Source organism: Oryx dammah, unplaced genomic scaffold (assembly GCF_014754425.2).
Source record: "Oryx dammah isolate SB20612 unplaced genomic scaffold, SCBI_Odam_1.1 HiC_scaffold_16, whole genome shotgun sequence".
NCBI lineage: Eukaryota > Metazoa > Chordata > Mammalia > Artiodactyla > Bovidae > Oryx > Oryx dammah.
The window spans coordinates 54,855,384-54,879,792 of record NW_024070200.1 but is presented as its reverse complement, the minus strand read 5'-3'; the positions used below and the strand labels follow the sequence as shown (position 1 = coordinate 54,879,792).

General features: G+C 40.1%; 1 protein-coding gene across 9 annotated transcripts in view; it reads right to left on the bottom strand.

The window, feature by feature from the left end:
* Positions 1-24,409, bottom strand: part of CHD2 (chromodomain helicase DNA binding protein 2) — a 129,106-nt gene that overhangs the window by 30,339 nt on the left and 74,358 nt on the right. For all 9 annotated transcript variants that reach the window (XR_005723873.1, XR_005723874.1, XM_040256989.1 and 6 more), the window contains 12 exons: positions 22,209-22,397; positions 20,558-20,720; positions 20,070-20,222; positions 18,214-18,285; positions 14,992-15,141; positions 14,197-14,345; positions 13,076-13,172; positions 12,567-12,659; positions 8,971-9,141; positions 7,864-8,039; positions 3,404-3,445; positions 2,707-2,846 (listed from right to left, as the gene is read on the bottom strand). Coding sequence is in view for 7 of the 9 variants with exons in the window: in XM_040256989.1 (XP_040112923.1) it covers positions 2,707-2,846; positions 3,404-3,445; positions 7,864-8,039; positions 8,971-9,141; positions 12,567-12,659; positions 13,076-13,172; positions 14,197-14,345; positions 14,992-15,141; positions 18,214-18,285; positions 20,070-20,222; positions 20,558-20,720; positions 22,209-22,397 (1,595 nt within the window). In the remaining 2 variants the exon portion in view is untranslated. The remainder of the gene's footprint in view (positions 1-2,706; positions 2,847-3,403; positions 3,446-7,863; positions 8,040-8,970; positions 9,142-12,566; positions 12,660-13,075; positions 13,173-14,196; positions 14,346-14,991; positions 15,142-18,213; positions 18,286-20,069; positions 20,223-20,557; positions 20,721-22,208; positions 22,398-24,409) is intronic.

Below are 24,409 nucleotides of genomic sequence, written 5' to 3'. Positions count from 1 at the left end.
TTATTCCCTCAATGTGTATCTCTGGTTTACTGTTAATCCAAAGATACAATCAAAAAGGCAAAAAATTTTCTCAATTAATGTTTGTAAAATAATCTCTAAACAGTTTGGTTTTTTTTAAGATTTAGAATTTTCCAGTCCAGCAGTGTTTATAATTGTATTTTAATCTTCCTCTTTGTTTTAATTAATGAAAGAAGATTTTCAAGGAGTAATATAAACACTTAAATATTTTTCTTTTGTTTTTCTAACTCATCAATAAATTTTTTTAAGATGAACCTCTTTACTATAAAAGCCTGATATCAAGTTAATACCTAACACATTTGAAAGGATGAACAAAATAAGTCATGGAAAGGTTATCCCTAGTTCAAGTTTCAAATTAAAGTAATCCTAGAGGCAGGTCAACTCTAACCACAGACCTGGCCAAAGTCGAAATCCATGAGATAATGACACTTGTCTGTGAGAGAAAAGACAGCCCTGGGGACAGGAATGAAGGCAAGGTTCTCCATGCGCTCCTTGTTTTACAGATCTGACTTTGGGCCATGCAAACAGTTTACATAATTAAAACACACAACCTTTCATAAAAACAAGAAAAGCAGTCCCTAGAACCTGAAATATAAACAAGAGATACTAAATGACTTATCATAAGTTATAACCACACAGAGAAAAGAACAATTTCAAACAATCTTAAAACATTGTGTATTGCTAATGCATGTATTTTAAGGACAAAAAGAAATGAAAAGGAACTACACTTTGCACTGAGAAGTCTTACTGTTAACAGTAACACTGGGGGAGTTCCTTGGCAGTCTAATGGTTAGGACTCACGGCTTTCACTGCCATGGCCCAGGTTCAATCCAGGGAACTAAGACCAAGCAAGCTGAGAGACAGCCAAAACAAACAAACAAAAATCTAAACCAAAAAAAAAAAAAAAAGCCAGTAAAACTGGATATTAATATTTGGAAATATGTGTAAGACATTACATGATTATGCTAACATTTCTAGGAACAAAAATTTCTTGGCTTGAGAAAAGAGGTATCAATAATCTTACATTAGAATTGGAAACTGGATTCAGGAATACACCAAGTGCCAGTTTATAGAAAATATACAGGTATATGGAAGGGGCTTCCCTCGTGGCTTATGGGTAAAGAATTCGTCTGCCAATGCAGGAAACCTGGAGTCAGGAATACACTGAATGCCAGTTTATAGAAAACAAAGGTATATGGGAGCAAGTTAAGCAATGCCCAGAGGAAGCAATCCATCCAATTCAGACTGTGAATAAGCACAGAAAACAGGTACGTGGGCGAGGCGGCACCTGTCTCAAGGAAATATTCCCAAATATGCTATGAGGTGGACAAAGCAAGGTAAAACAGTATGCATGCTACATCACCAACTGTGTTAAAATAGTATCTATTCCTTTTTTGAACACATATATATTTTCTACATTTCTAAAAAGAGACAAGAAACAGGGATAGTTGGTTTTCATTTTTGAGCCATATGAATATAATACTTATTCAAACCAAATACAAGGAAAAAAGAAAAACACTGTAATGCTAAGGTTTACTTTTGAAAGTATTCTGGGTGCTATAAAAGCACAAATTTGGATCACTGTCCATACCACTCAAGTTTTTCTTTCTTTCACGGGGGGAAAAACCCAAAAACCACACCTAAAAAATGTTTTCGACTATATTCAAGGTATTTTAAAATTCTATTACTTTCAGTAATAGTATAAAGAAGAAAATTTCGGAGCACAGATAATGCTCTACTTGATGAAATAGCTAGCACTGCAAGGCAAACGTGATGACAAGCACTTCACGTGTATGAAGTTCAAGTGGCCATCCAAGCCCGCTGACTCAGGGCTACTACTCCATTCTGCCCCAGACCCTTGAGGCTATCACTTGTCTCAGATCTTACAGCTGAGAACCATCAGGACCAAGATTCCAGGTTCACTGGCTGCCTCCTACATGTGAACCCCTAATCACAGCTGACAGAGCCTCCTGTGAGCAACCTCAGTGAAGAGAGACACAAGACTGGAGGCAACTGCACAGATACACCACAGTCCAGGGAACTAGAATGGTCACACCTTCATCTCTTTGAGGCTCAACTGTAAGGGCATCCTTTAACAACAAGGACTTCGGCTCTCTCCTGACACCTCCCTGCATGTAGAGGACAGGCAAAAGTACTTTTGGTGTGTAACAGAAAACATGCTACAAGTCAAATTCAATTATAACAAATTCTAGTGCCAAGAAAGTCTCACTCTCACAAAGAGTTTTACAATATTCAGCTACTGCTTTGTCTATTTGGATTAATTCTCTAAATCCTTTATCACAATAAAACAACACCTGTATGTGCATCCAAGATATTTCCTACTGGTGGTCTGTACTCACTTGCAGCGGCAATACAAATGTGCCCAGTCGGGCTTTACCTCCTCAGATCTTTACATCATTCAAACCAACGTGAACTTTCTACAGGAACATTAAAAAATCACCCCACTTGTTCAGTGCTCTGCACCCTGGGCAAATCAGCTTCGTTTGGGAGTAAATCTTTGGGATCTAACAACTGAGTTCACATAAAGGCAGATGAGAATACACACTTCAAAAAAGGAGGGAAGCACAGGATACAGGTGTGAAGAAAGAGAGAAGAGAAGAGACCCCTGAGCAGCAGGGATCCCAATTCGGGTCTCTGACCATCTCTGAGGCAGACCTGCTGACTTACCCTCGCTGGCATTTTCTTTCAGCTGCTCTTCATATTCCTGCATTGCTGACACACAGCTGTTGTGAATCAGTTCCCCCAAGCGCTTCAGATCCGCCACAGACTTATCTACCAGCTCAGCATCGCGTGCTATGCACTCCAGCCTGAGGAGAGACAAATACCGGGACACATCTCAAGGCCCTGTGCCTTCGTGAGCTACCGCTTGGTTCTGTATAAGCTTGCTCCTGCAAAGACACTTCTCTCTTCATTCCTCAACTGACTGCTCCAAGGCTCCAACAAGAACCCTCCAGCAGTGACTATGCCTCACTTACTCACTTTCCATCATAAAGAATTTGACTTGGAAGAGTTCACAAAAACAGACTAATTCAGAAAACAGGGGAAAGGGCTCGGCTTTCTTTACTGACTAAACGGGCCGTCGGGTGAGGTGCCCAGAAGCTATCAGCACTAGCTGGCTGCTGTGTGCTCACTTTCCTTTCTCCAGCCTACTTCCACTCACTGGAGTGTTCCTAGAAGCCAAGTGCAGTTACATCTGCAACACGTTTTGTTGATCTCCAAGTCATCTGGAGCATGTCATGTCTAAAAATCAGACTGTCACAAGGGGCCAGACCTTAAAAATGGAAAATAGAACCAAAAAAAGAAACTGCTACAAAATAGAAGGGAAAAAGAGTTGGGTAAGAAACTATTGTGTTACTAAGCTTACCGTTCAAGAGGGAGACCAAACTTCTTATACGCCTTGATGAACCTAGGAAAATGATTAATAAATCACATTTAAAAAGCAGACTTCAGCTGGCTGGTGCAAACACATCCTGTGATGAAATACGAGCCATAAAAATGGTCAAAAACATAAAAACGGTCAAAAAGAGATTTTGCCCAATCCTTACAACTGCCACTAAACAAATGAATATTGAATGCCTTTGAAAATGGCCAACTTAAAATGAGTGCTAAAAACCTTTTCAAACCAAAGATCAACTTTATTCTCAGTGACTGGTCATGAAACTGCTTAGGGATGTAACTGAGTATGGTGGCTTAACTCTAGCACTATCATTTTTAGAAGGTACAAGTTTATAGGTAATAGGTAATAAATGATTTAATAACCACAACTCTTATGATAAAATCCAATACAGTTTTACTGGTCTACTCAGTCCACTGCTGTTACTTTCAATTCCATACTAGAATATTTTCCATTATGTTCTGGTCAATAATACATCTAGAAGAGTTTTAGGACTGCCTCAAGTATTTATTGTAATAAGGCAAAGTAAAATAAATATATGATTTTAAACTTTTTAGGCAAAACTATTTTGGAAACTCTGACTCCTGCCAAACGGTGTCTCCAACCTAAAACCTAATCATCCTTCCACAAGTCTCTAGTCTAAACTATGCTAAATGCCAATATATGTGTAATCTGTTCGCCTCCCTAGAACCAATCACTAGCACTTTCACTAAAAAAGCAAGATTCACAATATATGAAGGGCATGACTGTAAAATGCCAAATTATCTGGTTAGCTAATAGTGAAAAGAGATACCATGGAGAAAAAAATGAAAAGAGAAGGCGTAGCAATTCTTACCAATGGTGATGAATATGACAATAGCTAAGAAACAATATTAAAAGGAACAGCATGGATATAAGGATTAGGAAAGTACTGTATGTGAAAGCAAGCCTGAGGGTTATTCCTCAACTCCACATTTCTTTTTCTTGACATACACTGAAATATTTTACATCTGAAATAATATGTCCTTTGAGCCTACTTCAAAGTAATAGTGAGAGAGAGAAGCACTCTAGGACTGATGGAGTAATAGGGACCCCTGAAAATCTGTTCCTTCACAAAAGCAAGAAGAACACTGGGAAAAACTGTCCAAGTGAACTTTGTTGGAATGCTGGAAATTAATCAAAGCCTTGCAGCTAACTTATAAGCATATATTTCAGAAAGCAGCTGAATCTAGTACGAATGGTGAGCTCTCTGCCATTCTGACTTGCCCTATTTCCTGTGCCCTCTCCCCAGCACCAAGACTGCCTTGAAAACCACCCTCCCAGCTCCAGCAACACAGCAGCCATTACAGGGAGCAGAATGGGCCTGGAGCTCCACAGAAGCTCCTTCCTCAGAACACAGTGCTATTTGGCCTGACTGACGGCACCCTGAGAAACTCCATTCTCGGGCTTGTCTTCCTTTGACTTGGGTCTTTGTGAAGACACTGTCCATAGTTCATCAGTCAAAAATTAATTAGAGACAAAGGTTTAACACCATGGCTGCCTGAAGCAGCATTATAAGCTGAGGATGAACAAGCTGATCAAAAACTGCGATGGAAAAACTGGGGTGAAAAGATGTTCACAGGTGTCTTTGAAAAGCTCAGGCATATTCCCGGGAATCTAGAAGGCTGCACGTGTATAGGGCTGTGTGCAGGCACACTGAAGACACGAGAAGCTGTTAATCTCTCACCTCTGACCAGTCCTCAGGCTCCACACAAACACGAGCTGAAGGATAAGGCAAAGTCGTAAACTGCCTGCCAGAGCGTGAACACATGGCTCAACATTCACAAGGAGTCCTGCAGCAAAGGCTGGAGATTTACTGTTTGGTAGCCTTAAGGTGCTTAAGAAAGTCTCTGCCCAATCATTAGCTGAGCTCTAAGCTAAATGAGCAGAGACTTCACAGAACTAGTCCAGAAGTTACTAAATAGGCAAACAACGACAACAACGAACAGCAAACACAAAAAACTGGCTGGCAGGGGGATTCTGATGTCCAGACCAGCCGCATTTTACTACTTAAAATGTCCAGTTTTCAACAAAAAGTTATAGGAAACAAGAAAGTATAATCCATATACAGGGGAAGAAGGCAGTTTTCATTGGAAATAGTCTCTAGGAAATCCAAAAGTTGAACTTAATAGACAAAGGATTTAATCAACTATTGTAAATATATACAAGAACTAAAGGAATCCATGTCTGAAGAATTTAATGAAAATTTGAGAATGATGTATCACTAAATGGAGAATACTAGCAGAGATGGAAATTATATAAAGGAGTCACATATAAACTGGAGTTGAAAAGTACAATAACTAAGATGAAAAAAAAATCACAGGAGTAGATGTGAACGGACAGAAGAAAAACATCAGTGAAAAGGTAAGTCAGCTGAGACTATCCAATGGTGACAGAGAAAAAGAATAAAGACTATCCGTCAAAAACAAAGGAGAAATTAAGACATTCCCAAATAAATAAAGACACAACTTGTTGCTGCAGACCTGTCCTTAAAAGAAATACTAAAGAAGAGTACTTGGGGCAGAAATGAAAAGACATGAAACGATAACTCAGATCCACATGAACAAACAAGAGCCTCAGGAGGATACCCGAGTAAGTAAAAAACACAGTGTGTATGTATTTTTTTCCAGTTAACTTTTTACTTCTCCTGAATGATTTTAAACCTGTTTGACAATAAAAGCACAAAAAGGGAGAAGGAATGTACCTAAACTGGAGTCAAGTTTTAGAATACCACTGAAATTAAGTTGATATTAGTCCAAACTAAATTGTTCTAAGTTAAAATATTAACTATAATCCCCAGGGAAACCACTAAGAAAATAATTTTTAAAATGTAAAATAAAAAAGAAAATTAAAATAGTATACTAAAAATCATGCAATACAGAAGAAGGCAGTAATGGGGGAAATAACGAAACAAAAAAGATACAAGACATAGAAAACAAACAAAAATGCAGACATAAATTCCATTTTATCAGTAATTGCATTAAATGTAAATGGTTTAGAGACTTCAATCAAAACAAAGAAATCAATAGAATGAATTTAAAAAATCATCTAACTAAATACAGCCTGTAAGAGTTAGATTCAAAGACACAAATAGATTGCAATAAAAAAGGAAAAAGATACCACACATACAATACCAAAAGAGTTAGAGTTATCTACATGAGTATTGAACCAAGACATAAGCTTTCAGACATAAACTGTTGCTGGAGACAAAGGACATTTTATGATGAAAAAAGGGCCAGTCCGTCAACACAGCATATTATCAAGGATACACACCTAACAGTAGAGGCCCAGAATACAGGACACGATAACCAACAAAATAGGAAAAATAAACAATGTGGCAACAGTAGAGATGTCAATACACCATTTCCAATAATGAACAGAACAATCAGCCAGAGGATCAAAGAGCACAGAAGATCCGAACAGCAGTGAACCAGCAGGCCCAACAGACACCGTTAGCCCAGCCCACTCAGCCACAGCACAATACACAGCCTTCTCTGTGCGACACTAGGCCAGGAGACGGGAGAAGCAAGGCCACACACAAGACTGACCACCGATGCACAGTGGTGAAGATGATACCCAGGGGAAGGGGCGCTGATGTTTTTATCAGTGTTTGTATGTATTTACGCTTCTCCATAATAAATAAAGAAGAAAAGAACAGGTGTAACATTTAGTGGGAAACCACCTCATGGCTTCAAATACTGACCTAAAAGGACTATGTGATATAGTTAAATTAATAATATGGATTAGATCATAAAGCTAGCTATCTTCAGAGTTTCTACTTTCTTCACCTGTTTAAAAAGATAACATAGAAACTAGGGGGAAATGGTTTGAATGCAACAATTTTAGATTTTTCTGGAGGGCAGAGGGATGTGAATCAGACACCAACAAATCTGTAGTAAGTACCGACATAGAAAGATGCCTAAAACTGACTGAAAGTGACAAGAAGCAAGCTGCCGAACAATATGCTGTGTATACACAACATGTTGTGTGTATTAGTAAACCAAACGGATACCAGTGTTAACACTAACAGAAAGCAAACTGGGGTTATCTGTACTCCTTTAATTTTTTCTATTATACCACTTCTTCCATATACATTGTTAAATATGCATGTACTCAAACTCTTCAATAAAAACAAAAAAAAGTTCCAGCCAGAGGTGACCTCCAATAGCCTCTTTCCTCTTGGCTGGACTTTCTTCATCATGAAATGTTCAGAGCAGAGAAAAAGAAGTAAACAAAGAACTCAACTAAGGAAAAGCGTGGAGAAGGCAGAATCACCCTGGGGTCTTGGGGCACGACTCCCGTCTCCCTGCCGTTCTCCGCCCTCCTTGTCACCCAGGTCAGGGATGCATCACCTGAGGCTCACAGCATGCCCAACCAAACGTGAGGGGAGGGAGAGCAGGGCCTCCACCAACCTCCGGATCTCGGCGTCCGTGAATCCCTCCACCAGGTCCTTCCGCACACTTCGGGGACGCCCTCTGCGCTTGGGCTTCTTGTCGTCATCAGAGTCATCCGTCTCACTCTCAGAGGCAGAGGACCTCTGGGCCTGTCTCTTAGACTCAGTATCAGAGTCACTGTCATTTGTCTGAGCCTGAAAACGCAAAGGTACACTGTAGCAAATGCCAGATCCAAGTAATCTAAGGACTAAGACCAGCCCATCTTGACTCCTTAAAGCTCGGAACTTCCTATTTTATCCGGCAAGTAAATCTGCCTTTAAGAAAGGAGGAGGCAGATAGCGTGTGGTGAAAGAGCTGCTTGTGTATTCACACTGCCAGAGGCATACTGTCCCTGGTCCATGCTGCCTCCGGTCATCTGGCCATCACTAAGTACACTGGAATAAAAATATCTGGATTGTAGGTCCATGTTTACTTCCTTGGGCAAATTACCTCTCCATGCCTTTGTTTTCCATTTGTAAAATGGGGATAAGAGCACCTATAATATAGGGTTTTCATATGAATTAAATGAGTCAGTTAGTGTAAAAGCACTGACTTATTATGCCTGGTATACTATGAATACTCAATGATAACTACTGTTAGCTAATATTGACTTACTAGGATCTTAGGCAAACCTGAGTGTGCTATCACCAACAAATTGAGTAATAAAAACATAGTTTATCTATTTCTATGTTCTTGCCAAAATTAAATTAGATAGTGCCTATGATGGTGCTTTGTAACTGAAGCACCTTTATATAATCTCTTACTAAGTATTTATATCAAGTGCTATGAACGAACATTTACACAGGGAGAGACATTTGACTCTGAAAGCTGAAGGCCTTGACCATCAGAACCAAACTATTAGAATTACTACTTCTGGTCTCAGGTGCAAAATGCAACCTTCTGGCAAACCCAAATCATGTTCAGCCATCTATCTCTCAAAGGGCCAAGATGCAGAGATGGAACGTCTCCCAGGTATGCTCCTGGGCCCTGCCCACGCTTCTGCTTCCCTCTGCTAAGTTCCCGAAACTCTGCCCTGGAACCCTGCACGTCAGACACGCTTCCGTCTCTTTTGTCTCACTCGATCACCTTTTTAGTGGAACTCCGAATTCGAGGCAACATGTAAATCTCTTCCAGCTCCTTCTGCCGCTCTTCCTCCTCCACTTTCTTCCTTTGCTCCTCTGGGATGATCTCATCCCAGTCCTTGTGAGGACGCTCGTCAAGCTCTTCTTCATCCTCCATCGTTGCAAAGTTGGCAACCTTACAACAAAAGGACTTCACTGTCTGACCGACATTTCACTATTTCCCAACACCATCTACTGAAACACCAACTCAGGCAGTGTTTTGATTCTAAAATGCTATGAATAAGAGGACTCCTACGATATTACATAATCAAAAAAATCAGTTTTCTACTAATTTCTCCCTTATCCCCTCAACAAAATCTACTTGCCGAGTTCTAAAGTTCATCAGGAATTTTACTGAAGAATAAAGAAAGATAAAAAGATACAAACTGTTTTATGTTTTATTAAAAGACGTGCTATTAAATCATACACATTTTCTAATATATTAACTAGAACTTTTAGATTTATTTAGATGATAATATTTGCAGGGAGTTCCCTGGTGGTCCAGTGGTTAGGACTCCATGCTTCCACTGCAAGACTGCAGCTGACACAGGTATGATCGCTGGTCAGGGAAGTAAGATCCCACCTGCTGTGCTGTGTGGCCAAATATAAAGTAAACACAGATCATCACATCCAAATCCCTAATGTTAGCCCAGTGTGGACTGACAGCCCTGTGCACTGTAAACTGATGCTGAATAGAGCTCATCTGAAACAAAGCACAACTCAAAGCAGTAGCCACTGTCTAGTCAACTGGTTACCTTATTCACTTTTATTAAAAGTATAGAAGCTAATGGTCTTTGATAATTTCACATGCTCAAAACTGCGTTAGTCTCAGGAACAAAAACAAAAACATAAAATGCAAAAACTTTAAGCAAACTTGGAAGAATATTCCATTTACTTCATGTTGTAGTCTGGTCACTAAGTCACGTCCGACTCTTGTGACCCTGTGGACTGCAGACCCCCAGGCTCCTCAGTCCATGGGATTTTTCAGGCAATACTGGAGTGGGTGCCACGGCCTTCTCCAGGGGATCTTCCCGACCCAGCGATCAAATCCCAGTCTTCTGCACTGTAGTCAGGTTTTTTACCAACTGAGCTATCAGGAAAGCCTGATATCACACATTTAATATCTATTTATACAGACATAATAGGTATCCGAGAAAGAAAGTCATCCGTATGTATGCATTTGAAAGCCTTAGACTATGGCTACAGAGAAACATCTACCAAGTCTGGCCACTTCTGAGCAGCAGTGGGCAGGCCCCAGGCCTGGACTGAAGTTAAAGAGTTTTAGGAGGTTCCATCCCTGAAAATAACTTAAGAGCTGACACTGAAATCAGAACTTTTGGGCAAAATTAACTCTAACTTCCAACATGGACATCATGTCTTCATAATCAGAATTTACAGGACAAAACCAGAAGTGTGTAATTTCTGAGATTTAAAATTTAACATTTTTCTGTTCCATAAAATGAATTATCTGACTGATCTCTCAAGTTAAGCACTGTTTGTAACTACTTTAAATCTCACTTTTAAAATGGTATTAGTTGATACAAAGACCAATACTACAGATAGATCACTGGTTCATGCAGCTGGGAATTTAACTTTCCCAAGAGTGGTGTAGCAGTCAAGGGCCAGACTCTACAGGCCAGAATCCCTGTCTAAAGAAGTAATAAGAACTCCAAACATGTGTGACTTTAGGAAATCTACTTAGCCTCCTTATATCTCAGTTTCCTCATCTATAAATGATAGCAGTGACTTGAACATAACATTGTTGTAAAAACTGAAAGACTGATGTACAGAATGCACTTAAAACAGTGCTTACAGTATACTAAGAATTGTCTAAGGATTAGTTATTATTACCTAAGAAACTTTAGTCATAAATATCTCAAAAAAATGTTATGTTTCCAACACATTAAATTAGCTTAACAAAAAAGAATTATTAGGAAAAGAAGGTCAATTCAGTGACGCACTCCAGACATACAGAGTCCCTTCTTAAGCAGAATCCTACCTAAGTGATGCTGAAACATAATGGCCAGAAGGTCTTTAGAAAGCCAAGTGTCACCAATAAACTGGCTTCTGATCAATCTGTAATATGCAGAAAATCTTCAGATCTAAATAATCATATAATATTTTGACTAGGACACCATCATGAAGATTACTTCTCTTTAAGAAGGGAGCATTAGTCACAGCAGTGAAATCCAGCTGAAATGCTAACAATTCACTTCCATTTTCTGCATCCTTAAGACACATTAACTCTGATCCTAGAGCTCTGTGATCCACTCAACCCCTCTCTTTTTCTTCCACTGAGATGACTTCTACCTGTGGCCAACCCTGGACTTCATCACAAAGTACTGCTTCCTCCCAGCACTTCTCAGTCCTAGTGGGTCTACCACACACAATCATCCATGTAACCTCTTACCCTCTTCACTAACATGCTCAGAACCAACCGACGATGAATCCACTCAACCACATTCTCAACTTGAATCTGGGCAACTTCCTGCCACTTTGATGACTCTTCTGTGCCTCCTAAGCCAATCTTCCACCTTGGGATGAACAACTGATCCAGTTTTTCTGACCTCAAGTAATGCTGGGGAGTCATTTGATCCTGCTGACTTGCTCTAACATGAAGCCCCACCTTCTAAATTCAGCTCTAGTCCCTATCAATTTCCTCCCAGCAACTCCTGGCCCCTGGATGGAGCCATCCCAAAACTTCTCCACTTCTCAGCAAACACCTCACTTACTGGTAAGTAAGGTCACCAACTGGAGCATCTACATCTTCCCTCCCCTCTCCTTCCCAAAGTGGGTTCTTCTTTTGTCTTTCGAAGGCCAGTTCTTCCATCTATGCTTTTGATTATATCCCTTCCAGTCTCCTCCTGGGCAATGTGTAACCAAATTATCCTTCTTTCTTTAGAACCTTCAATGTTTTCCTATTCTCAAGCTCTTTCCTCAACCTAGAAACATGGTGACACCTTTAAAAAACCTTACCTTGCCTGAACCTTCCATCCTTATAAATTACTTTCACTGTTTTCCTTACTAAGCTTTTTAATAAAGTCTATATTCAATGCGGTCACCTCCTACTCATCCGGTATCCAGCTTTTGCATTTAGCCCTGATCTCATTTAATTTTCTATCACATACCACCAATCATCCCACAACTTCCCTAATGCCACAACGTCATCAAGAGCTTCCCCACTGTCACCTTCTATTTTCACACCTCTGACCTCTCTTTGTCATGATTCTATTAATGTCTCTCCCAGAGCTCCATATTATCTAGTTCTCCACCTGTCCCACTGACAGCGTATTTGCAGCCTTACTCACACCAACTGTTTTTCTTCTAGCCACTGACTCTGGGCAAGATGGACCACTTCGGTGGTTACCCCCATGGGAAGGACTGTACAGTCTATATTCACACCATACTTGGAACTCTAGAGAATGATTTTAAGGGCTATGAATCAAGTCAGATAAAAAGAAAAGCACAGAGTGTCTTGCACTGACAAAGTACTGACAGGCATTGCTTATTATTGGTTCACAAATCAATGCCAAGGACCTTCTCAGACAATGATTTTAATACCTTAAATTGTGACAGAAGTTCATCTGTTGCACTTGTTGAGACTTCATTCTCTCTGGTTTCAGCCAAGCGCAAAATTTCATCTATATCCATTTCCTGAAAGCACATGGTAAAAAGGCAACAGTGGTCAGCATTCACTGGGAATACTGGTGCAAATAAACCAGCCCTCTTCTCTGATACTCCATTTTCTTTTACACCCACAGTTTTTATAATGTTTTATATCCAACGTTTCAAAACTACTATTCATACAAATCATAAGATGACACTTCAGAAATTACAAGAAATAAAATTGGAATAAAAAAGAGCAAAGACAAAACCCTCCATGATTTTCTCATTCTTTCCCATTCAATTCTGTAAGCACTTTCAGCCGTATAAGGAAAAAGAGAAACTGTGTTCTGCAAGTAACTACTCTTTCTTTAGAAAAGTCTCAGGCTCAGAATGTGCTTCCAGAAAAATTTAGACTCTCACAGATGATACTTATCAAGACATTCTTTCCCCTTGTTGTTAATTACCTGAGGCTCTGATTCTTCCCCTTCAAGCTCTTTGAAGAGATCCTCTGCTCCAAATTTCAAAATCGCTGTCAGCTCTTCTTTATTAAAAGGATTTGAACTGTAGAAGTAAAATGTAGTTGTAATCTCTTAGGGACATCAAATAACCTCTATTGAGTTCTAAATATCTATTCTTCCTAAAGAGGTCCAACTACTGGTAAAAACAGAAATTCTGCCACAAGAAAAATGATCTCACAAATATTTCATGGTTTTTAATCCACAGGATGAGTCTGCAGTGGTAAACTTAACAAAAGACTAAGACAGCAATTATCTTCCAGGAGGTTCATATATTTACATGGGTAAGCAAAAAAGATAATTAGCAACATGAAAGAAAGGAATCCTCTCTTCATCCTTTAATTCAGAAAGTTACTGTTCACCAAGAATTTTCAAACACCTCCTCTCTGGTCCAGAATAAAAGAACAAGCTTTTTCTGTGCTAGTTTTCTTTTTAGTGGAAAATCATCATCACCTAATTAGAAAGGGCTCATTTGATGTAACCTCTAACACAAACTGTAAGACTGCCCCAGAAGATACTCAACAGTTTGGTCACAATGTAAACTCTCTAAGAGAAGTTGCTGTGCTTCCAGATAAAGCCAGCTGAAGCTTAACTATTCTCCTTTCATACCCTTTTGTTTTCAACAGGAAAGGCAACCTCCACACAAACATTTTTACCAATAATAAGGAACGGCTGCCAATTCAACCTGCTGCAGCCTCGCTGCTTAGAAGTCCAAGGCAATACAGTGCCAGGCAGAAACCCTGATGGCGAGCACACAGCTGCCACTGCTGCTGCTGTGTCGTACGGCACAGGCAGAGCCAAAAGCAAAAGGCCAGAGAGGAGGGCAGGAAAGACAAGCGGGCACATGAGGAGGGCTGATACGCCAAAAAAAAGGAAAAGGAAAGAGGAAGGAGAAACAGGGAAAGCAAAATAAAATCCAAGTGTCATCTTGCAGTCTTGGCTTGGTCCTTTTCAGGTAATCAACGGATCAAGGTCTGTTGCAGAGCATCTCGTGAGAAGAATGAGTGAATGACACGAAATGATGATGTAAAATTGACGTCTGCTACCTCTCCCACCTTTCTGGCACTTACTTGGACCTCCCAGAATTGTTTTCCAAAACCGTTCGGCCAGTGGTGTCCATGCGCTGAATCACCAGGTGGTCCAATACCATCTTCTTTTTGGCCCGTTCTATGATCTCTTCCTCCACGGTCCCCTTTGTAACCAAGCGGTAAATATTTACCTGTAGGAAAAGGCAATGTTATGCTTATGCCTGTTCACACACATAGAAAGTTATTTCTGTCTAAAACCAAGAGGGGAAAAAAAAAATCTGTTCTCTGCTATGGCTTACTACTTGTAAGTCACTGATCCAAGGAGACAACTTAAGCATTAATACATATAATATATTATATCTTCTATTATGGGCAGCATGTTACATTCTTAAATAAAAATTGCCTCTAAAAACTATTATTATAGCCCTGACCTAACGATAAAAATGCTGCTGAAGAATTATCTGTTTTACCAAAACTGAATCTCCAACCACATATGAAACGTCAATGGTAGCTAATACTGGAGCAGACTTTGAAATTCATCCTTGAAGGAAAGAAGTGTGTACTTGTGCAGCCTATGGCAGCGCTAACACTGACCATGTGTAATCAAAGTAGAGAAAATTTCAATTCTAAGTCTATTTATCATGTACCTTTTGAGTAAGCCAGAAAGTTACTGGTCGTACACTTTACAAACGGTGAGAAAGAACTGGTCCATAACTATAAGCTCATCTCATCTCAGCCCCAAAGACAGTGTCTCTCTACTAGCTAATTAACAAAAAGATATCTACCCATAGACAACAACCTCCCCTCCAAGCCACATCCAAAGGCTTCTCCACTGACCTGCTTCTTCTGACCAATTCTGTGGGCTCGGGCTTGTGCCTGCAAGTCGTTCTGGGGGTTCCAGTCAGAGTCAAAGATGACAACTGTGTCCGCTGAAGCCAAATTGATTCCCAGGCCACCAGCCCTTGTCGAGAGCAGGAAACAGAAGTCCTGTACACAATGCAATATACTACTTTATGCAGTGGCCTCTCAGAAACAGCCGCACAGCCCAACAAGCCCTCACACCTGGAGACCCCTGCAGGTGCGAAGAAAAGTGAGACGTGATGGACAACCTTTACGGAGGCTACGAGAGTGTCAGGGACTTGATGGGAGAGTGAATTCTCATTTGACTAAAAGGTAAGAGTGGGTGCAATGAGCTAAGGGAGTCAAGTAGAAACGGATCAGGCAGCAGGAGCAAAAGAATTAGTGGTCCTGCCCAACTAAAACTAGTATACAAGCAGTGAACAGAAACCAGACAAACTTAGTTATCAACGGATCACGTCAGTAAGTTGCCTACATACTTATTTCCTGGGTAGTGGTGAGTCACGCCATGTAAAGCAGGCAGTCCATACAAGCAAGGAAACTTTACTGAGCAAATGTCCATTCATTTATTAGGCTGCTGATGAATACAGAAACACTGTACCAACAGGTGACAGGACGGAGCCACTGGGCAGCACAGGACCCCCAACCACCACGCAACATGCACCAAGGAAACCAGGGAAGGACACGCTGAAGAGCTGCACACGGGAAAGAGCCAGGCCCTGACACGTCCCAGCTTCCATAGCAACGCGTAACAGAGACTGGGCAGGCACCCCACCCCCGGCTGCATCTCGTGAAAGTGGCTCTCAAACACTGGTAAATCTGAGTTATCTTTTGATAAAATGGCTGTATTTAATACATATACATAAACGCAATGAAAGCGTCTCCCAGTCTAAATAAATCATTCACCAACACTGTCGTAGAACTAAAAATAGAGAGAGCTGTCTCACAAGAACTTTAAAACAGTTCCAATGAAGAACTGATCACCAGGGGTGGTGAAGCACCGAGTCTGTGATCCTTGGTAGAAATACCCAGCAGTTCCACACTCTAGAGCGAAGCCCACAGGTAAACACTTGAGAATAAGACGTCTAAGACATAAACAAAATCTGAGCTCTGAATGATCATAAAATGTTATTTTCAATGTCATTCTTTATCAAAGGTAGTATGCACTATATTAAGATATTAGTTATGTCTATTACCAAACAGGTAAAGGTTAAGAACTATGAAACTAAAAGGCGAGGTAAAATAGAAGTATTCATACATAAAAGTATGAACATAAGGATTTCCCTAGTGGTCCAGTGGCTAAGACTCCGCGCTCCCAAAGCAGGGGGCCTGGGTTCGATCCCTGCTCAGGGAACTAGATCCCACATGCCTCAGCTGAGACTAGGCAAAACGAAATAAATTAATACATTTAAAAAAAAAGTATGAATATAAATTGTTTGGAAAAAGTGATTCAGCAAAAGGCACTAAAAACCTTTTTTACATGCTCACATCCTCTTAACTAAACATCTGACAACAATAAAATGGTTAAATAAATGAGGGAACAGGCATGAGAAATATTAGAAACCATTATTTTTTAAATCTTTAAATGATACGGAGAAAATGCTTAGAGTAGAATTTTGAATGAAAGGTGACAAGACTATATGCAGCCTGATTCCAACTGGGGCAAACATATAAACAAATAAAGGGTTTCCTCTGGGATGAATGAAATGGACCCAAATGATATGAATAGCAAGCTGGAATGGGAGTTTGTACAGCTTTTCTTCTTTGTACTCTTCACCAACTTGCAAAATTTCAAAATGTGCATATAATCCTTTCTCCCAGTAATAAAGTACATAAATTTTTTGATTAATTTAAGAAAGACTCAGGTTTGCAGAAAATGGTAGAGAAACCATTTTCTCCATCTAGCCATGGAGCAGGGGGATGAGTGGAGAACTATGAAGAAACTGACTTTAGTTTTTTCCTGACACAGGGCAGTATAAAACATTTAACTCATACTGAGTTTCAAACTAAGAGTAGGGCACGAAAAGCCAATCCCAACACAGTCTGAATAAAAAAAATAGCTGACACTGATGGCACGCTTGCTCAGGGCTACGTGCTGATTGTTACACTGAAGTCGCCACCGCAGGGTTACAAAACAGGGAGTGAAATCGTGTGAAAGCTTACAGGTGATGAACAATGGGAGCAATGGGAATTATATGGTTATCAATATTTTTAATAATTCAATTCCTCTTGTCCCTGACTATTCAGAGCCTTGGTTCTGAAGAGATTAGTGTTTAAAACTCCTCAAGGAAAACTAAAATTTTAGGCTAGAGAAGAAGCCAGAATACCACAGTCTAATTGGGCCAGTGTGCAATTCGAGGGGCAGGAGTCCTGCCATTCTGGAGTGACAGACACAGTGCTGAAAGCTCATGAGAAAGCAGAAAGTGAAGTCCGGTCTTTCTACACAGAAGAGTTGCCCGGACTTCAGAGGCTCCCAGGTTCTCTCCACAGACTGCTTAGTCCCACCTCCAGCGCTCTCCTTGGCTTCCTCCCCTCCGCACACCACTACAGCCCCCCATGCTAAACCTCTTCCCCCTCCTTCTCTCAAATCCCATAGTATTTAACAGCTTGACAGGCACACATTACAAGGTTACAAGGCTTCTAGCTTGTCCTAAGGGCTCTTCCACATATGCCTTAAAAACAAAATACTTCATATTGCCAAATTCAAGCTGAACACCTAACAGATGAACCGATGCTGCTATCAGCCCAAGCAAGGGAATTAAGCCACATCCCTACCAAGGTCCAACAAATCTGAGACACGACAAACATACTTTTTAAGACTCAAGTCACCAAGAGTACAGGTCAGAACCTTCTGAATTAGCACACATGTCAAAGTTAATCCTATTGGTCAGCCCTCCGCAACCTGGCCTTGTTTTCCTTCTAGGCCCAGAAATTTGCCATCTGAGAGCACCAGAGTGCACTGTTGATATCCGAGCTACTCTGCCATTAATTCAGCCCAGGGAAGAGAAACAAGCATGGATATGCTTTTCCAGGGTGACAAACAACCAAGTTAAGAGGCGCCTTTTACATCAGTGATTTCTCTTATCAGGCAGGACGGCTGCACTGTGATCTGTTTCTGAAACAGAGTACATTCAGCTAGAAAGGCTTCCCTCTTAATACAGAGCCCAGACTGCCCAGGTAGCAAAGCCATGCATGCTGTACCTCAGACCCATCTGCGTTGAAGTGGTCCAGCGCCTGCTTTCGGATTTCTCCCTTGATGGAACCATCCAGACGCTGTAAAAATAAACCACGAGAAAATCATAAGGTAGGAAAATCAGCTGCACTCAAAATAGAACAGAAGACTTGGAACCTTCCTCACTCCAACACCCTCTGAGTAAAAATAACCAGAACACACTGGCCAAGTGCCGTCCAGGGGCTATGCTTGAGCAGCACCCCCAACATGCCCCAAGCTCTCTGGTTACACACTCAAGCTCAGAAACTTCTGGTTCTGAGGGCCACCTAGGCTCATCCAAGGATGAGAATCACTGCTAAGACATAAGGAGAAAGACGGCAATTGCGCTGTGCTTAGAGGCTTTGTCTGATTCTCCATTTGTGGGTATTCAAGAAATTAGGAAACACTACTGCTGGTCACCTCACAATTAGCTCCTGCAGAAAAGTGATGCTCCTAAGTTAATATGGCTGAAAGCTGCCCTGTTACTAACTGCTGTATACATCGAAAAACCCTTTACATAATTTTGTTTGGAAGACATTTCCCCACAATATTGAAAACATTAAGCTGGTCATATACCCCAGCTTTCCCAAAAACTAAAGCGTGCAAGCAGCCAAAATGTATCCTCAAGAGAGCCTCTGGCATTTCCCAGCACATACAATTCTTACATTAGACTGTATGTCAACTCTAGGTCCAAAACAATGTCACTGTAGACATACCATATAATATGTGGATACTGAAGAATTACTACCTGTACACTGTATATAAAGCATTTCTCACTCTTTAAAATCATTTTCATGTTGCTGCCCTTTAATCACCACTTGAGACCAACTACTTCATTTTACAGAAGGCAAAACCGACCAGACCGATGTTGTCCACTAGCCGGTCATCAGTGGCGGGGCAGGGCGGGGTCTGGAAGGACCCACAGCTCAGCGCTCTGCCCACCAAACCCAGAGCCACCTGAACACAGGCAGAACCACACATGGGAGCCCTCCTCCTTCTTTCTAACTACCAAGGCTACCTGACAGCCCGGACCTAAAGATAAACTCTGAAATCAGAAAACTCAAATGCCCTCTTTTCAGCACTCTCAGCAAGCGAAGGCATCAGGCATGATAACCTGAGCAGACACCAGACTACTCATTCCCCAGAGAAAAAGTAACATATCCTTATTTCACTGGATGCCAAAGGCCAAGCCAGACCTGAACGCACCCGGGGATCAGATGTACTGAAAGAGCACTGACTCCTTCTGCTATGCTATTTCTGATAATAACCACAGTATCTAAGACAGCTGCTGAAAGACCACACCAGGTATTACGGATGTAACTAGGCCTTTCAGGGTATTCTGAAAGACAATCTGCACTGAGTTTTAAAGCTTGGTCTTCTTAGAATCACTAGCTTCAAATATCTTCAGTATCAGCCTAACTGCATTAGTCCATCTAAAACTAAAGAAAAAACTTACTTAATAATTATAAGTCATGCCTTAAATGTCTTAAAAATCAAAGCATTAAAAAATATTAGGCCATATGAATGCCACACATGCCTATACACAGATTACAGATAAGTTTTCGTTTTTTTATTGTCTAACATGCAGAAAAATACTATGTTAAAGAAACTCCTTCTTCCTCCTTATTTTTCTCCTAATCTTACTGGAGATTAATGAATGAAGACGAAAACCTTTAATTTTACAAAAGTAAAATTAAGACCCTCCTGGACTCTTAATCTCAATTTGTTTCAAACAAGAAAACTCTTTTGTTTTCTACCTGAGGATAATTTAACAAGCAAAGCATACAACCCAGGAGGGAGGGAGGGAGAGAGGAAGGGAGAGACCCTAAGTACCGAGCATCCTTACCTGGAAAGGGTAGTGCTTAATAGTCAAGTACTCAGCCAGGATATCCAACATCCTCACCATCTGAGAGAAGATAAGGACTCTGTTTCCTCTTTCTCGAAGTCTTGTCAACAGTTTATCTAATAGAATGAGCTTCCCACTGCTCCTGATCAGGGACTGAAGAACAAAAAGACATGATCATGATCAACTGGATACTTCAATCTGCCCTTCACCTCTAACAGCTCATATTTTTAAAATCACCTTAAAGCTTCTGGAAGGCTTCTGCAATCCAGCTGACAAGCAATCCCTGAAATGCTCTTTACCTGGTATCTGTGACAATATACTTTCCAGATTTTTTCCTAGCTATTTTTGGTTCTCCTCACCTGTTTTTAAAGCTTCTTTTGATGCTCCTTGAAGAGTCATCAAGGAGGAAAAGGAGTGTTTTGAGTAAAAGCATCTACAGAAATTAAACTGTCCATAAGAAACTAATTACAAACAAGGTAGGCACACACCAGAAGAACTTCCTGTCCGTTTTCCCTTTCATTTTCTTCAGGGGGTTTAATCAGGTGACAGTGGTTGCAGCATTTCTTCAGTTCCATCACAATATTAAGGAAACCAGATGTGCTGCCTCTTGTTCCTTTGGCAAGAGCCTTGTAATTCCTGGTCAGAATCCATCTGCAAGTTAAGACAATAATTATATTATTAGATGCAAAGAAAGAGAACGGGGTATACCAGAAGATTATAAAAGGAAACACTATGACTGAGGGCATGGGGGCGGAGGGGAACTGAAAGGGAAAGGAAGGGCGCTTTATCTTCTGCCTCCTGCCTAAGCAGGAGCCCTCACACACCTCCAGAGTCAAACCATTCAACATTCTATCGGGTATTCAACCTGGCTGAGCACAGGAATATTAAGAGAGGATAATAAAAATAAAAAATTTGATGTGGGATGCAGGGAGCTCAAAGATTAAGGTGCTCTAAGACAACCTACAGGAATGGGACAGGGTGGGAGGCAGGAGGGAGATGCAAGAGGGAGGGGACACATGTATACCTATGACTGATTTACACTGATGTATGGCAGAAACAAACACAATATCCTCCAATTGAAAGTAAATACTTTTTCAGAAAGCCAAGGCAAAAAAAAAAATATATATATATATATACACTAGAACATATATTACATTTATGTATTACATAATGTCACTAAAGCTGTCTTTAATATAGTATAAAAGTGGAAATTAAGCTATCACAAATTAGAAAATCAGCTAAATAAATGAGATATATCAAAAACGGAAGCTACATATCCATTTAAATTGTGTAAAAGGGAGTTTTACAGAATACAGTGCTCATGATGAGTGTATTTTACAACTCAGTTTGGAAAGAAGGCAAGACGGGGTGCATGAATATTCACACATATCCAAATAAGCTCTAACCACAAACCCCAAAATATGAGAAACACTCTTCTTCTGCACTGTGAAATTTCTTTACACTTTCAGCAATCACATGTTTTAGGAACCCATCTCAAAGAGGAACACTCAAAGACTATAGCACTATTTATAAAAGGCAAGTATTCGGAACTATCCAAATGGCCATCACTAGGGGACGAGTAACAAACTTCCCCACAGACCCACTATGCGGCTGTAAACAGGAAGGGCTGTCTGCCTCTGTCCACTACTGTGGAGTGTCCCCAGCACAGCTGTCTGGCATCACTAAGTGAAAAAAGTAAGGTGCAGAAAGATGCGCAGGGTGCTACCATCTATTCAAGAAGAGAAAGGCCAGAAGAAGCTAGCGTGTATCTGCTTCTATTTTAAACATTAAACATAAAGGAAAAGATAAACATTAAGCCTTTAAAATATAACAGTAATCATTACCTAAGGAGAAGAGAAACTGGAATGGCGGAGACAAGAATGGAAGGCCGGTCTTTGAACAGGCCAGACCTGGCAGTTTTGGCTTTGGAGTTCTGCTAACTGTTAAGTAATCATCAACAACATTAAACAGACCAATTCCTTAAAAATAAATTTCCCTCTCTCCAACCATAAATAAACTGCTATTTAAATCTGTGTTGAGACTTCACTAAAAAACGCAGTTTACCTGTCAGTTCTCTCTCTCATGTCTTCCTGGCACTGATCTTAATCCCATTTGGGCCTGACTCAGCCAAGGACTTACTTGTAATACTGTTTCTGAAGGGCTGACATCTCCACTCTGAGAATCTGTTCCACTTTGGCAGGAAGAGATTTCTCCACATCTTTCTTCACTCTCCGGAGAAGGAAAGGCTCTAGCACCTTATGAAGACTCTGATAGCCATTCTCTCTCCCTTTCCCGTGGTCTTCTTCAAAATCTTCCCAGAATTCAAACCTAGAGATAAAACAGAACAGTGTTACTCAATTACACAGAAGAAAAAAAAATTTTTTTTCCAATTAAAATTTCTTTTTTAAGGAACCACCTAGAAAACCTGTTAAAAAAAAATGAGTCTTCCCTATAAAGATAAATAAATTTTATCTTTCATTAGCTCTTGAATACAAGAGCGGGGAAAACAAAAAGGCAAGGGAAAACCAACTGAATCAATTTTATAAGTCTATACTGGATAACAGCAGGTTTCTGATTCTGAGACTGGATTCAGGGTTCACAAAGTATTTCAGTAAATCATGCAATTAGTACATAAGTAACAAGTTATTGTGATAAAATGTTAGGCAGAAAATTAATCATAAGCTATCATTTAATAAGCTGCAATTTACAGGGAAAACAATATTCAGAGACAAAAGGATAATTAGTGGTGCTATCAGAGCTGTCACCAAATGTAAAAACTATATCGTTTCCATCAGTCATCCTTACTGCCCACAGATTTAAAAGTTAATAGATCACAATGACAATCAACAACACAACCCCTAGATAAGAAGAATGATATAAGTGATACAAATTTAATATAACAGAACTTGGAGGCACAAAATTTATTAATGAAATTTAAAAACATGTCACCCATAACAAATTCTGCCTGAACTCTACAGATCAAAGTTTCTCCTGTGTAAATATTAATTCAACCATCTTTGGATCACTAAAGGACCTGTGGCAGAAATTCAGTATAGGACACTAAGATGAAAGTTCTTTCAAAAATAAAAATTGAAAGAAGTTTCTTTCATGGGGCTTAGAAAAATATACTCTGATTTGCCACATGAAAGCCAACAAAGCACTTGGAAGAAGCTGCTTAGTTTTGTGTACAGACTGAAGCTCAGTGGATGAGATGCTGCCCACAGTCTGCCTTCCGACTCCAGGATGCCCTGCTGTGCTGAGGTCAGTCAAGTCCCGGAATTATAAATTCAGGACTCGACATTACCTAGAGCTACCATGTAATGAGATCTCTGATAAGAGAGAAAGTCAAAGACAGCAAATGCCAGCTCTGCCACTGGGCACAAGGATGTTAACTGCTGCCATTTCTGATCTCAGGAATGGCCAAGCAGGTCATCAGGCACCAGGAGTATCAGTTTCAAGCCCAGTGACACCTGGTAATGCCTGAAACCACCATGTTCAGAGAGGTAGAGAAAACAACCTTTAGAGGTACCATTAAAGTTTCTCTCTCAACAAACCAAAGGCACATTGTATTTTGCCATACTGCTATGAAAATAAATTGAAGAATTAAAACTGATACGAGGATTAAAAGGAATAATGTAAAAAATGAGCTATCTCAACAGCATCTCAATGCAAAATATATGAGGCAACTGGAAATGAAAGCCCATTCCTATACATCAGGCTACTTTCTGAAGAGCTGGGAGATAAATAATTTCAAGAGAATGTTTTAATTTACATAACACATATTTAAAACTACACTAGTCTAAAAACTTTTAAATAATAAACTTTTTAAAACAAGACTTACTGGTCCTACTGTTTTAGGCAACAAATATTTTCATCCACCTAGTGTATTCTTACTGCATTAAAGGAGTTAATATGAGATATTATTTCTTAGATATATACTAAATTATTTACAAACTGCCTATGGCTGCTTTCTGTCTATACAGCAGATGAGTAGTTGTGACAGAGACCACATGCCTAGTTGAACTGTTTACTACCAAGTTCTTTAAGAAAAATTTGCTGGTCCCTGCACTGGACAACTGTCAGTTTGTAATACCATGGATATAAAAGGTATACCATGATCATGGTGAACTTATAATGATACCACATCACTGCCTAAAGAGTTACTATTTTAACTATTCCTCTGTTAATCAACTTCTGTATTTAAAACATGCCTCTCACCAAAGCAGAAACAATTCTGCATTTTCCAGACCTTGGGATTTTGGATAAACAGAAGCTCACTCTAGTGAGGAACAACAAAGAAGAAAATTAAAGTAGGGAGAATAGTATACTAGAAGTCCTGT